Here is a 14,568-nt window from a genome sequence, read left to right as displayed (position 1 = left end):
TTTATCTACTGACTGGAGGAGACAATGAAGAAGTTGTTTATTTTTAATCCATAAAAATAGGGTTTAGCCAAATCCGAGATGAATGGTCGCTGGTGAAGCATATTGAAGCGTCAGCTTTTCTAATTAGTTGAATGGGAGGCTTGCTTGTGATTCAGATTATTTGTGAGGCAAACTGTTTTTCCTGACAATAAACTCGTCCTCATGTGAGAATAAAGATTACTTGTTAAAGCAAGCTGCTATTTTGTTAGATTAGAAAGAAATGGTGTAATGTGAGGAGATTTGCAAAAGCACAGTGACAGTGCAGGCTGGCTTCATGGGATGAGTAAGCCCAGACAGCCACAGGGTACCTTGTCCTGCTCACCGGGGCATCCTTCAGCGGAATTACTAGAGCGTGTGCTGAGGGAGGAAGGAGGACGATAACTGCAGGGTTTTTGGCTTAGAGCAAGAGAAAATTTTGCTCATCATTAGTGTTGGTCCAATGCATTTATCCTATTTTATTACCTCAAAATAACATAACCCAATTTAAAGGACCATCTCCACCATCGATGACATAATTTAAAGCTCTTTATTTAGAAGTACCGCACTTGGAAAGATGGAGTTAGAGTATTTTATGATTAATTATTCTTTTTGATCAAGTGTTTTTTAAAAAAAATATAATAATACACAAGTTGGGATACCTTTCCTTTGGGATCCCTCAGACTTTTATCTTGATAAAAGTCTTACGAAATGGGTAATCGGTGACAACCATCACAAAATATTACACTCTCGTGTCTCTGAAAGGCAGCTCTGGTATTAAAGCCTATATGGGCATAGTGGATTCTATAAAATTATTATGTTAATGGTATTCAACAAGTAAAGTATAATGTAGTCTATACTGTTCAGGAGAAATGTGGTGCTCATCTCATTACAAAAGGCATTTTCTCCTCCATGTCAGCAGTGACAATAGCCATGACTTCCACGTGTGAAGAGCTTCAGCATGCACCAGGCAAACGCTTTACAGTGTCTCCTAATCTTATTTTTTTTCTCCTAATCTTAGTAACAATCCAGAACTGATGTACCTATGAGATGTCAGACGAAGAAAGAGGCCCAAGACGAATGTAACCCATCCTAGATTACAAAACTAGCTGGTAGATGAGGTAGGCTTCTACTCTAGTGACTTTTTTTTCCATATATTTTATTTCTCTGATTACTAAGATAAAAAGCAAGTCTTAGAGAAAGATAGGAAAGAGGACCTATCTGTCTGTCTATCCATGGTGAACTTTCTTCTCATATGGAAGTCACGAATGTCTCTGCACGTCAGTATACAGTCCTCACTTCTTTAATGAAATATACTGAATTAAGTTGCTTCCTATTTAATGCAACACTTTGCATAAAATTATTTACTTAAGCAACTCTCTGATGATAGCTGTGTGAGATGCATGAAGAGTAATTTTCACACTTGTCTGGCTGAAATCTCCAAAGGCAAATGCACTGGGTGAAAGGTGTCATCAGATCATCCTTATTTGGCTGGACTCCCTCTAAAATGGAGCACCGTGGTACCCATGCCTACTGTTCCCCAGAATAATTGCTTTCTTTAAAGATCTGATGTTCTAATCATTAAGGATGGAAAAATCTTTGTTACCATAATGTGCTTTTTTTTTTTTTTTGGAGTTAAAGACTTTTTCATATGTTGTTGGCCACTCCTCATTCCTCTGATAATTTTCCTAGGGCAAAGTAGTTAGCTTAATTCTCCGAGTTTCATCTTTGCTTTATTTTACCCATATTTTTTAGTATCTCTTCCTGGAGTAAGGATATGAATTCCATATCTGGTATACATATTGCATTTTTCCAGCTCTGTATTGTCGGTTCTGCTATTCACAGCATTTAATTTTTATTCTGTTGTAAAATATGTTCGTCCCTCCCATTACTTCTGTTTATGTTCTTTCCAAAGTCAGGACCTTCCCATTACTTTTCAGTGCAATCATTTGAAGACCAAATTGATATTTGCTTAAAAAAAAACAAATAACAACAACATAAGAGCACTTACCTTGCCTTTCGAGCTTGAATTTTCCAAAGTCTTTTCCATGAATATCACCTTGAAGAGTAAATCCTCCTCTCTCGAGTCCTGATGACACCTGGTATGCATGAACAGAAAGAAAACAGTGCATAGCGAGGATTAATAATACTCTCTCTTCTATCATAATATAACTGTATTTCTCACGGCTAGATACCCCAGGTCAAATATTTTGTTTTGGGCCTTCCTTCCAGTGACACATTAGTGTTAAAAACTGGAAAAGACACCTGTGAATTTCAACTGACCTCTGAATTCCCAATATGTCATTTTCACCCCGAAACAGGTTGTAAAATTTACAACATATTCAAAGATTAACCATCCCTTGTAAAGGGGACCGATACACGAATTACTATATAACCTACATTACGTCAAACTCTCTTGTGACACAACCTCATGTGAGCCTGGAGACTCTTAGGCCCGATAATGAATGAGAACACAAAGGATGGTTAACTTGCAAAGAAGGATCTCGATGAGACATCTTAAATCTCTGACTCTGGGAATGACTTTTTTTAGAGCTTTCAGAGCGGTTACCCAATGGGCGTGTTCAGATGTCGGGTGGGAATGTGGTGTTGAGCACACAGAACACGGATCTAAGTCCTGCTCTGTCCCAGCTGTAACCACTCGTCTATGTCTCATTTCAGAAACTAGGTTTCTTCCTTTTATAAAGCAAAAGGGTAAGAGGACTGCGCTGTTTGCGAAGCAGAGGGAACGATGGGTTTTCGAGGGGCCCCCTTCACCTCGCAGGGACCGCTGTGATCCGACCCCGTGCTGCGTGACAACCCTCCACGGCAAGTACTCACGTAACCAGCCAGTCCCCAGTTGTCGTTTTCAAACTTGCTCATGAAAATATCTGCGGGCCCTTTAATTTGAAAAGCTTTCAGAAGTAAGTGAGCCTCTTCTTTCTTGTAAACTCCTACGAAAAAAAACCCAAATAGTTATGCTTACATTGTGGGAACGCACAAAGGTTAATAACTCAGGCATTCGGCCCGTTTGCTCTGAAGTATGGTCCAGAGACGACAATATCAGGAATAATAGAAATTCTTGTTTTTACTCTTAAACTGTGGATTCCAGACTCCGGTTCTCTTGGAAAGCCCTTCTGTGTAAGCCCATGCCCGTCTCGAACAGGACCCTTCCTCTTCGTTAAATTCAACATCTTTATCCCACGGAAAGAATAAAGGGAATATACATTCAAGTATGTTAATGTCTTAAAATGTAGCATTTTCAATTCGTATTTTCTTCATCTGTGAGGACAAAAGACCGTGACCATGAGCCCAAATGGCACGATGTCTACAGGTGAATCGCACGCTCTGAAGCAAGACACAGGGTGCGGGGGTCAGGGTGCAGGGGGCCCGGCGGAGCCAGCGCCACTGGCCTGGGATGTCACCTCCCCCGGCTGGGGGCAGTGGGGCAGCTTGAGCACGTGGCCAAGGGGAGAGGCGATGAGGCAGGGCAGGCCGCCAGCCAGGAGCCCCGGGGACACGGCAAACACACGGCACCCCAGGGTGCTCTGTGCAGGCCACGCCGCCAGCAGAGAGGGCAGCTGTGACCCCCATGGACTCGGCCCGGGGCAGCGAGTCCCCCTGTCCCGGGACCATCTCCGCAGCCCGTGCGCACGGGGGCAGGGACCCAGGAGTCGGTCCCGGAGCTAGAAGGACCCCCAGCCCTCACCCGGGCAGGGTCCACTTCACCCTCAGCGGCTCGGTGTAGTCCTAGAGGTGATGCTGGACCTTGGTTAAGAGTGTGGACTCAAGATTCAGGTCCCGAGATTCTGATTCCTGAGTTCAAATTCTACCCCTACCATGTCCCCTAAGGAAGGCCACTTGATTTTCTTGTCTCTCTCTCTCTCTCTGTGTCTGTTGTCAGTAAAGAATGTGCTGGTGAGAATCCTCATATCATAGGACTGAGATAAGAATGAGACAGATGCTATCTGTAAGCACTTAAAATGGGGTCTGGCATATAAATCAGAGCTATTGTTATTTTATTAACAGTGGGATGAACAACAACAAAAGAATCTCCTGAGGAGCACATTAAGTTGAAGGAAAGGATACTAAAAGAATGAAGTTTGGAGACACACATATCTGGATATAAATCTCACATCTTTGACTTAGCACGTCACGTGCATAATCTGGAGCAAGTTAATTAGATTTTCTATACTGGTTTTGTGGCCTTTAAAGATGACAACACCAACCTACCATGGTTATGGGGAAGATCCCATGAGACGTAGCTTATGCAAAGCCAATGAAATGTTAACAAGCATTTAATAAATGTTGGCTCCCTCCTCCTCGAGAGGATAAAGGCTGTGCGTCTGCTCACATTCTGCATTTTGTGAAAGGAAATGCCCCAGGGCCTACCTGTCAACTTCAGCTCCACCTGAGAGGCTTCGAGGAAGGTGGCGTTCACCTTACTGCTTGTTGCATTGAACCAGTCAACCGTCAGAGTTGCAGGTTGTCTTTTCCCTAAATATTCATAATATCCCTTCCACACGGAATTGATAAAAAATACATCGGAGGGAACTGTGGGGGGGAAAAACCCAGATGAATGTTAGCAACACACAGAAAAATTAAATTTAGGTCTTTTACAACACAGAGGCAATACTAAGTGTCGAGTGAGAGATCACGTCATGACGGTGGTGTGGACAGAGATGACCTATCTCAGGCCCATCACAGTGTGATGGAAATGAAATGAGGAGGGAGATTGTTGTGCGATGCATGTACATATCCATTGGTTAATGTGTTGGAGAAATACTTTAGGTGCCGAAGCACCCCTGCTGGAATGGATCTGCCAAGGCCAGAGGGTGGTGAGTTGCTACTACTGCCAGGCGGGCAGGCCATCGTGCCTTAATGAGAAGGTGCTGCCTGGCCCAGGAAACCGCTACTCATATTTCGTTAACGTCCAGGCGGACTCTTTGGAAGACGTAGAAGTCTCAGAGAGAGCCGCCGTGTGCCATCTGTCAGGACTTCCCTGCCCTCAGAAGGCTTGTCCTTGAAAGCACCAGTGGAGGACATCCCCGCAGCTCATAACGACAGAGCTGCTCTGGGTCCAGAGGTCTTCTCCTCTCAAGGAGAGCCCAACCCGCTCACCCACACTCCTCTACTCTTGTGAAAAACACTCCCGGATTGCTAAGAGGGTCAGCGCCACTGGACTCAAATGTCATGTACATATAGAAAGACGAATATCCTCCTAAGTATGACTTTTAGCAGATCCACGTGCAGCAACCAGTGATGAGCCCACACATGGACTGGACCTGTGCTCATGATCCCCTTCCAGGGCCGTCTGCCTGCCTTCCCAGAATGGCTGCGCTCACAAAACCTACCCTAGCTACGGAGGAGTTCCAGAAGAGGAAACTGTCATCCCTTCCTCGGCTCTCGGTAGACTCTACTTGTAATAATAATAACTTGGAAAAGTTAAATAGTTTAGAAACTACAATATCAGCATGGACGTCTAGTATTTGCTTATCGATAAGGGACGTTGGACACTTTTGCCTGTGCATGCGTGGCAGGACAGGGGGCCGGGCTCTACTGGCAAATACGAAAACACTATCTTTTCCTTTATCAAAATTAATAGCCTTTAGGATGGCGTCAAGATTGTTTCCCATAACTAGAATGTGCCCACTCGGGGGAAGCTATTAATGTACTCGGTCAATCTCATCTCTGAGGGAAGGCTCTTGGCCGGTGTGTCAGACGAATGGGTCATGCCTGACTGGGAACGGCACGGTGTCACCAGTGTCTGAGATGTGGCTTGTTTGTATCCCAATGTGGCCGTTGGCAACGTGGTCAAGATGGTCCCCACATGTCATCTGACGTGCTGCTGCTAGTTTGCAGTGTGACACTACAGCCATAGGTCGAGGGTGTTGCGGTGTGCTGCCTCGACAAAGAACCAGATTCAATTAGCAAGTCCCTTCCGAGGAAATGAGAAGAGGTGTACTGATGAGAATGGATGCACCTTCAAAATAAAGTATGCGGGTATTTCAGTATCTTAAACAAAAAATAAGCAAACAAAAACAGAACAAACACACCACCACAACAACAGATTGTGTTTCCTTCCACTGAAGACAATGTTGCCTGGATAACGAGGACGGCTTTCTGCGTTCGATTTGAATTTAACATTTAAATAGAATCTTTCACAGTGATTTTCAGAAATAGTCTTTCTACTGCAGGATGTACATCGGGAGGATTCTTTTCATCACGCTGGGACGTTTGCCCTCGCCTGACCCTGAAGGGTGTAGCACGGCGCTGTGACTCAACGGCATGACATATACGGTCTCTGCAGCCGATGTCAGAGTAGACCTTCCTGCCTAAGAAATCAGTGATGAAACCTGAAGCAGGAAAACACTAGGGCAATGACCCTATATATTTATAAAGGTTTTCTATTTCTGTTTTTTTTTTAAAGGTTGACTTAAGTTATAATTTGGGGGTGTATTACGAGAATAGTCTCTGAATTTATAACACAGATACAATATGCCGGGTGATCTGGAGTAGTGAGCATCTATCTTCCTTCAAAAACGGGACTGCGTCTTTCCGATGTGCTGTGCCATGCGTTTAGCAAGGCACCACTACAACAAAGAGCAATAATGAACATTTTAGGAGGCAGAGGATGCCTGAATTATGGAGATACTTGGAAAAAACAATGGAGCTCCGCATCTGAACCGCTCAAGGGGACAGGGGACGCTGTCTCAATGCGTCGTGTGCATCAGCTTCCTGTTTAGAGGAAAGAATCGCAACCCTCTTTATAAGGCTCTCCATTATATCACATTCTAGTATCAATATTTTATGTCCATTTCTGCCCACAAAATGCTTGAGGCCCCTTTTCATGAAACAGTGTGTGATAATGCCAAGGGTTTTCCTCTTAAGTAAAGTCTTGGTATTGCATTAACAAACCACCGTTACGGAAGAAAGAGAAATCTGTGTAGGCTCGGTGTATTTTAAATAATTGAAACATTAAGTCATTTATGGACTAATGGAATCCGAAATTTGTGTGTTAAAATTTGTTTCACTGTACAGAGTAGAGAACAAATCACTTATTGGATTTAAGTCTAGAACTGTTCTGGTATACAAACCTGGAGTTTTAGTAACTGTTTCATTAACTTCTCTCACTCCTTTACCTACAAGTAAAAAGACAAATTATCATTTTCAAAAACATTTATTTTTGAATAAGTCTGAAAAAATGTCAAATTGAAGCAATTTTCCTTTCTCCAGATTTCTTGAAGCTATAAATTCTGAGTGTCTTATACATATCCATTTTAAACCCCTATATTCGCAGCAGGATGTCCTTTGTGTTTGTTGAAAAACGGAGATTAATGATGCGAACCAAAGCAGCTGTAACGTGTGCGTGTCCGTGTGGTGTGCTACAACAGAGAGCCTTGCAAACGAGGGTGGTTTATATCCATGTTCTGACTCCTACTTGGGATCTGCTGGCCGCCATGGAAAGGTAGCGTACCGAATCACTAAGATTTCATAACCTCCCTTAATTTTCCAAGTCCTCGCCCAAATCAATGAAAGTACGAGTTGATATTAACACCAGACTGTTTCCCTTGCAGAGTGTTTAATTTGATCTATCAAGTTGGATTTTACTCAGAATCTCGTAGCGTTTATAATGTGTCGAACTGCAAATTACCTTTTTAAAGTTTGTTTTATTTTATTTCTGACAGAGAAGGGCAAGGCAAACACAAGTGTCTTACGGATTCCTAATTTGAGAACTACACACAGGCTCCAAGGAACTAACACTAAAGTCGCAGATTTTATCATACTCCATAATTTTTGCTTACGCTGTTTAGTGTTTGATGCCTGTATAAGCTACGTTTGGTGGGGCGTGTGAGAGGTCAGTTGTCATCAAATCCGACCCTAATTTATTATTCTCATTTGTAAATACACGAATTTGTGAGTAATTAATGCATTCTCATGCTAATTGCTTTTGTAATTAAAAAAAAAATTGAACCAAATGTAAAGACTACGTAGTGTATATTCCTCCACCAAACAGTCTGTGGTCTTAAAAATAGCAGGTAGTTCACTTCGTATATTCACCAATGCTTGATGATACTGGCCCATTTTAATCAAAAAAGTGCATTTTCCAAAAATGATGGTGCATATTGTTGTCCTTTTCACTCTCAGTGCTTTCCTATAAGCAAATGGCTTAAAGTGTGAACAGCAAATGATAATATCTACCTGTCTACTAGGCTGTGCCTCCATTGTACCAAACACTTACTATGCACACGTTCACACACACAGCTCACCACATTAACACAGATTCAGCTGGGTGACCGACATCGCTTCCATGATGCTGCTTCCTTATGGACCTTACACCTGGAAGCTAGCCTGATGGGCAGCAGGTCTCCTCTTTGCTCGGCAGGGATGTGTGCACACTCCCTCATCGGCGACTTACTTTTACAGACGGGTGATTTTCCTGTCCATTTCATATCTGCTTTACACGTCCTGTGCTCAGACCCAGCCGCGAGGAAAAATCCGGGATGGCAGGTGTACACTAACGTGTAACCGAAGGTGGGGAGGTCTATCGCTCTCACATCCGCGTGGGCCGGCGTTTCTGGCTGCCTGCAGGCGTGGGCTGAAATGGCATGTATTCCATTAGAAAACGCTGACTTTTTGTTTATGGGAGTTAGCACATGTCTCTAAAGCAATAAGGAAATATGGCAAAATTTGGAAATGGTTGTAAAGTTGGTGTGCTACTCAAAATTCCGAATACGGTAGCTTTAAATTTCCCCAATATTCTCTGCAACTTTTAACATAACAAACACTTGGTATTTACCGGTTCTTCTTACCCAACCCTCCCTCCCTCCATCTATCTATCTATCTATCATCTATCTATCTATCTATCTATCTATCTATCTATCTATCATCTATCTATCTATCTATCTATCTATCTATCATCTATCTATCATCTATCATCTATCTAAGCTCCTTCTCTACATTTAAGTGTGTGTAATTAATTATGTGTAGAAATTCAGAATATAAATCATAGTATTGAAATAAGTAGATCACTCTGATAGACTATTAGGGTAAATAATACGTTAAATTGCCTTAAAAGGCCAGACCTATAAGCTACACACATACACACTGGCACATAAAAGAAACATGCCTTGATTTTTGTCTGATGGCAGCTAACAAACCTGTTATTCAGTTAAATGAAGAGTTAATCACGGTAAAAACTTAACGTGTGTTTAGAAACCTAACTTAAATATTACAGATTCTTATTTCCCTTATAATCTAACTTAGGAGTCAATAAGGTTGCAATGTGTAAATCTCTAGTAACTTCTTACTCGTTATAAGGCTCGCGTGTATGTCTCAAGTAAAGGACTTGTCAGATGATTACAAAACAAGGGGACAACACTAAAATTACAAATGCAATTGTTTTAAGTATCATAATATTTTGTACTTTTGTAAAGTTTCAACATGCACATGCTTGACATTGGCAAGGTCCAAGCTTCGCAGACACACGCGTGTGTTTATATATATTTACACACACAGACACATATCCGCACATCTGCGTGTGCATAAAATATCCATATATGTAATTTGACTGGAGTATTAGCAGGGATGACTTTGAAATAAATATACATCAATACAGATAAATATACAAAAAATCACATCATATATACTATTAAAATAATTTTTCATGACGTTCTATTTTTTTAGTTTCATCACCGTAAGACTAAGAATCTGTATCTCACTAAACTGATAGAGAATGAAATACTGGCTTATGAATGATTCCTGCGACATTTCTTCCATTTTTATGATTAAATCACAAAATAAAATTTGATCCCAAGTAACGATTTGGATGATCAAGTCATATAGACTTCAATAATGACATTTAAGATGTTTCTATAAATACTGTGACCTATTCCGTGATCTCTTTTACCCTTTAATGGCCTGATGTAGGCAGTCTAGAGGAACAACAGCACGTGCATAAGAAAGCTTTCTCTCAATTGCTACCGACACCATCCTCTTGTCTTTGGTTCGGGCGGGTTCCCAGACCTGAGTGTGTCCCATGGTCCCCCGGAAGGCCTGGTCAACTACATCCCACTGCCTCTCTTCTTCGCTCCCACCCATGCCCCGGCCCCCAGCTTTCTGATTCTGACGGTTTGGGGGTGTGGCTTGAGAAACCAAATCACTACCAGACTCCCAGGTGGTGCCAGCGCTGCTGGTTCTAGGGAATCAGACTCTGAGAGACTCTGGTTTAGGGAATCGAAGATGGCCAAACAAACAAAAAAATAAGGCGGTTCCCCATGATTTCCCTTGAGGGTAAACCCTTCCCAGAAGGTGCGAGAGGAAGTGGTGGGAGAAATCGCACTTACGTATACACTCGGTCTGTATCCCGCTCCAAGTTAGATTCGCGAGGCAGGTTCGGGTCGTAGAACCTTGAATGTGGTAACCTTTCCTGCACCTGAAAAACACCGTGCTTCCCACCTACAGAGGAAACCCAACATTAGCTGCAGAGGCCGACTGGACATTGGCCACATCGGGCCGTCCTGCGGGGAGCGCACCCCAGGGCGGGACACACCAGTGATGCTCCCCAGCGTCAGGCCGTTGCTTGACCCCCCGGGATGCTGGACTCGTGGATGCGTGTTAGGTCTGGGGCGCTCGGTGCGAGAGGGAGCACTCGGGGGACACGGTGCGCCCCGCTCGTTTCAGGGGCTTACGTGTGTGATGAAACTATGCTTTTCCTCTCTTTGTTTTCTATTGGGGATTGGCTTCCCTTTTCCATTTTTCCTGCTACTCCCATTCTAAGTAGTCGGTATTTATTAGCCATTTATTTTTCTGTTTTCGGTTTTTGGTTTTTATTCTTTCGTGTCAGACAGGGCACGTGTCAAGGTGGTAACTAGGTTGAGGGAGGCACAGGCCTCACAGCGGCGTGAGCACATGGTCATCACGCTTATGAATTACAGAAGGAGCCGCGATTCACTCCTGTTAACACTCTGGGAACTGGGCAACTCCTGCCCTGCCGTACAATGTCTGCAAACCCAATCTGTACTCCGGAGCTTCAGAGGGGGAACTATTTATCGCCACCTGCATGCCTACGATATCTTCCCTCTAGACCTCCACAAGCGAACATCCTCCACCCCTTACTTCTCGCTACTTTGCTAAATTTCACTTCTTCCTTCCTGACCTTCCAAGGAGGCGTCCTGTGCTGCTTACTGCAATGTCCTGGGAGTGCCCATATTCTCATCTGCTTTCCTCATTTAACCGGACGTGCCTTGAAGGAGGTTTGCAGGGGTCCGTAAACATGTTTGTAGAGGATGAGCTATGGTCCTGTGTTGAAGGGAACAGAACATCTCCCCCAATCACTTACATCATGGACATGGGACCGGCTTGGGGGAACAGGAAAGGGATGAGAAATGAGCTCACGGAGAGCTGGGCTACGCTGGAAGGCAGCTTTGCACGCCCCGTGCTGGTGAGCGGGACCAAGTCTGTCCTAAGGCCTGAATGACGGACCACGCGAGTGCCCAGGTGAGGGGGCCACCCTGTCCTTGCTCTGAGGCATCAAACCCATTCCCTCAGTCCTCCACCCTTGTTTTCTCATCCGGGCCTGTCCTTATCTCCCTCACTGGGGTTGGGGAAGGATCAACTATGAGTAACAGTTGCCACGCTGAGTGGTGACGAAGAATATCAGAGAAATACAGCTCTTCTTTATCATGGGAACCTAAACGTAAAAATCAGAATTTATGCAGAAAAAAAAATGGAATTCACCTAAACTGCAAAGGAATAATGAATCTGAGATTCAGGGGTGGGCGAAGGTTAATCTGTCACCCGTGGGACGGCCTCCACCGCATTTCCTTGTCAGCTCAGGTCCTGGTCACAGAGCTCCTGGCCACTTTGCTACAGTCTTCGGCAGCAGGAAGGTGCCATGTAGCACAGGGGCCTTCTCGACAGTACATCCGCCAGCAGAAGACACCTGGCTACTCCAGCGGGTCACCGTGAATTCACCTGGCCTTTATGAATTGGTGGGACCTAGCCGGCTGGACGGCAGTCATTTCTGCATAATTAACACAGCACGACACGGGATGTCCTAGGACTAAAGTGGCTCACAGCGCCGAAGAAAACAAGCAAAAACCTGTTATATTCAAAACTTAATGTGTCCTGATGAAAAAGAACGAAAAATAAAACATTTTGGGGAGATTCCTCAGATGGTGTGAGCCACCTGTCGAGAAGATGGCCCCCGTGTCTTTAGATCGTTAGCACATCTTGCTTTCGGGTACGATACATCACTCTCCTTAGTGCAACTGTGCCTTGTCCTAAGAGGCGTGAGCAGTTTATCCGTCCCTATGGGCATCCTGAGACAGATCCCGGGGACGTGTTGCTGAAAGCAGTCCCCGTAAATGCTGACTTCCCGTGGGCTTTTGGAGGGCAGATTTAGGAGTGATAAAGCCAGGGGAGAGTGAGCAAGAGCGTCACTCGCATAGGGTACTTTCCACTACCCCAATATGTGCGGCATTATAGTCCTATAGGCCAAAAGGCATTTATGTGGGGATTAGGCCGTATTTAAGACCTAATATAAAGTACAGCAGATTTAACCCACGAGGTACCTGTGGGACTTTCCTCTGCGGGCTATAAGGTGCCATTGGGAAGTAGCCAATGTGTGTCAGAGCCAAGCAGACGGGAATATCTTAGGTGTCAGGCGAGACTGGTGGAAGTGGCTGAAGAAAAGGTCTTTTATTCTAAATTAATGGGATCCCCGCCTTGAAAGCCCCATACATATTTAACCTGGGCTCTCAACGCCACATCATCACACGGCTCTGAAGTCACTAGATTACTTTAGATGGTGGAAACATTTCATTTCAAGCTTCATTACCTTCCGTTTTTGGGTATTCCTCTAATATTACCTAAAGCGTTAATGCACTTTTTATTTAAAAAGTCAAATGAATGTCAAAAACGATACTGAGTGTGCTAATAGGTCACATAGAGAAATCACACGGAAAAGAAATATCACAAAGTCAGCTTATGCTAAGGGGCCCGCATGCATTGTCTTCTGTTTTTGTCTCTTACATTTAATATCCTTTGCCCGTTATATCGGGTCACTAAGCAGGGTCTTTTTCTGTGTAGCTATTCAGTGACCAGTCACTCTGATTTGAGAATTGCCATGTCGGAGCAGCAGACAAAAGGCATCAAATTGTGCATGGTCTCAAGTAGAAATTAATATGGCAATTGCTACTGCGTGAGTGAAGATACATCCAGGTATCCCAATTTTGACAGTTAAAATATCATGCAGAAATCCTCTCTGGATGAATTTATTTTGGGAATAGGCCATGAGTCAGACAGGGTGCGTAAATAAAAACATGCACATATGTTCAAGTGTCAATTCTACTTTATACTTACAGAGAAACACGGTAAAATAAAAATGGGGATACCTCATATCCTCTGGAGCTATTTTGTATTCCAAAGTGTGGAGTACCGGGGTCTGGGCAGGTATTATGAGCAGGATCTGGAGTTCACATTAAAGAAAGAAAAAGAAAGGAAAAAACACAAATGCCAGACACAGTTATTATAAGGATTCTAACAATTTTACCAAAAGATCCTACAAATTGAGAAAATTATGTTTTGACAAATGTGTAAGATGTTTTGCATGAATGTTAAAAATTAAAGTAAATTGCTATTTTCATCTTCTTTACATACTTCTTCTTTAGATATTACTCCTCAGTGCCTCACCAGATTCTAAAGTGCTCTGTATATTATTTTCTGTTTTAGAATGAACATCCTTTCCCATTTTTTTGGTCAAATATACTATATTGGCTGGTTACTGTTACTGATACACTATCTTCAATAATTATTATGATCCCTTGGTTCTTAAGGATTCTACTAGTGGCCATGTCTTTTCGTCATCCATCACGCTATTGCACATTTCTTGAATTAGTTTTCTTTCAGACTTCCAAATGAGAAAAAAACATTTAATGCTTCAAAATTGAGGCCTCCTATAAACCAAAAGTGCCATCTTCCCCCTCAAAGAACACAGGACTGGAGCAATGAGGAGCATGCGGCCTTATTATTTGCTGCTCTCTAGCTGCTAGTATGATACCAAAATCGCTAGATTAGAAACAAAATCTGTTTTCAAGAGACACTAACCTATGGGGCAGAGGAACACTGTTTCTTACCGAGACAGTAAATGTGTAATGACATTTTAGATGAAACAGCAGTAAATGTGACTGTTATTAAAAAACAGTGTTTCAATGAAATTATTTCTGAAACTGTTTGTTCTTAGGTAGGAATCATTCCATTTCTTAGGAAACAACCGAGACTATACAGATCATTGATTATTTGCCACAAACATGCAGAACATCTACTTGTTGGCTCAGTACCGCTGGGTGGAAAAAAAAAAAAAAAAAAAAAGAGCCCATCCATAAACCTGAGTCTGCAGCAGTGAGCTACGAAGAAAATTGCCCTTAATGCAAAGGGGCAGTTCTGGGATGCAGCCCACTGATAATTTGAGTTTTGACAAATACAGCTTATATCTGAATCCTTTTCATGAGACAGAAACTCAGCCTAAAAATGTGGGGTTTCAATCACTTGGAA

At 43.1% G+C, this 14,568-nt stretch overlaps 1 protein-coding gene and 1 non-coding gene across 2 annotated transcripts in view; both read right to left on the bottom strand.

The window, feature by feature from the left end:
• The window catches only part of CSMD1 (CUB and Sushi multiple domains 1), a 1,850,581-nt gene that overhangs the window by 9,911 nt on the left and 1,826,102 nt on the right, over positions 1–14,568 (bottom strand). The window contains exons 66-72 of the mRNA XM_038560546.1: positions 13,410–13,483; positions 10,359–10,470; positions 8,432–8,611; positions 7,110–7,154; positions 4,405–4,566; positions 2,854–2,966; positions 2,027–2,114 (exon numbers count right to left, since the gene is read on the bottom strand). Of these exons, the coding sequence (XP_038416474.1) occupies positions 2,027–2,114; positions 2,854–2,966; positions 4,405–4,566; positions 7,110–7,154; positions 8,432–8,611; positions 10,359–10,470; positions 13,410–13,483 (774 nt within the window). The remainder of the gene's footprint in view (positions 1–2,026; positions 2,115–2,853; positions 2,967–4,404; positions 4,567–7,109; positions 7,155–8,431; positions 8,612–10,358; positions 10,471–13,409; positions 13,484–14,568) is intronic.
• Positions 10,853–10,955, bottom strand: LOC119869675. Its single transcript, XR_005371735.1, has one exon. It is a non-coding gene; the product is annotated as a small nucleolar RNA U13 (small nucleolar RNA).

Source organism: Canis lupus, chromosome 16 (assembly GCF_011100685.1).
Source record: "Canis lupus familiaris isolate Mischka breed German Shepherd chromosome 16, alternate assembly UU_Cfam_GSD_1.0, whole genome shotgun sequence".
Taxonomy (NCBI): Eukaryota; Metazoa; Chordata; class Mammalia; order Carnivora; family Canidae; genus Canis; species Canis lupus.
The sequence above is the reverse complement of the archived record's forward strand: the minus strand, read 5'-3'. Positions and strand labels throughout refer to the sequence as shown.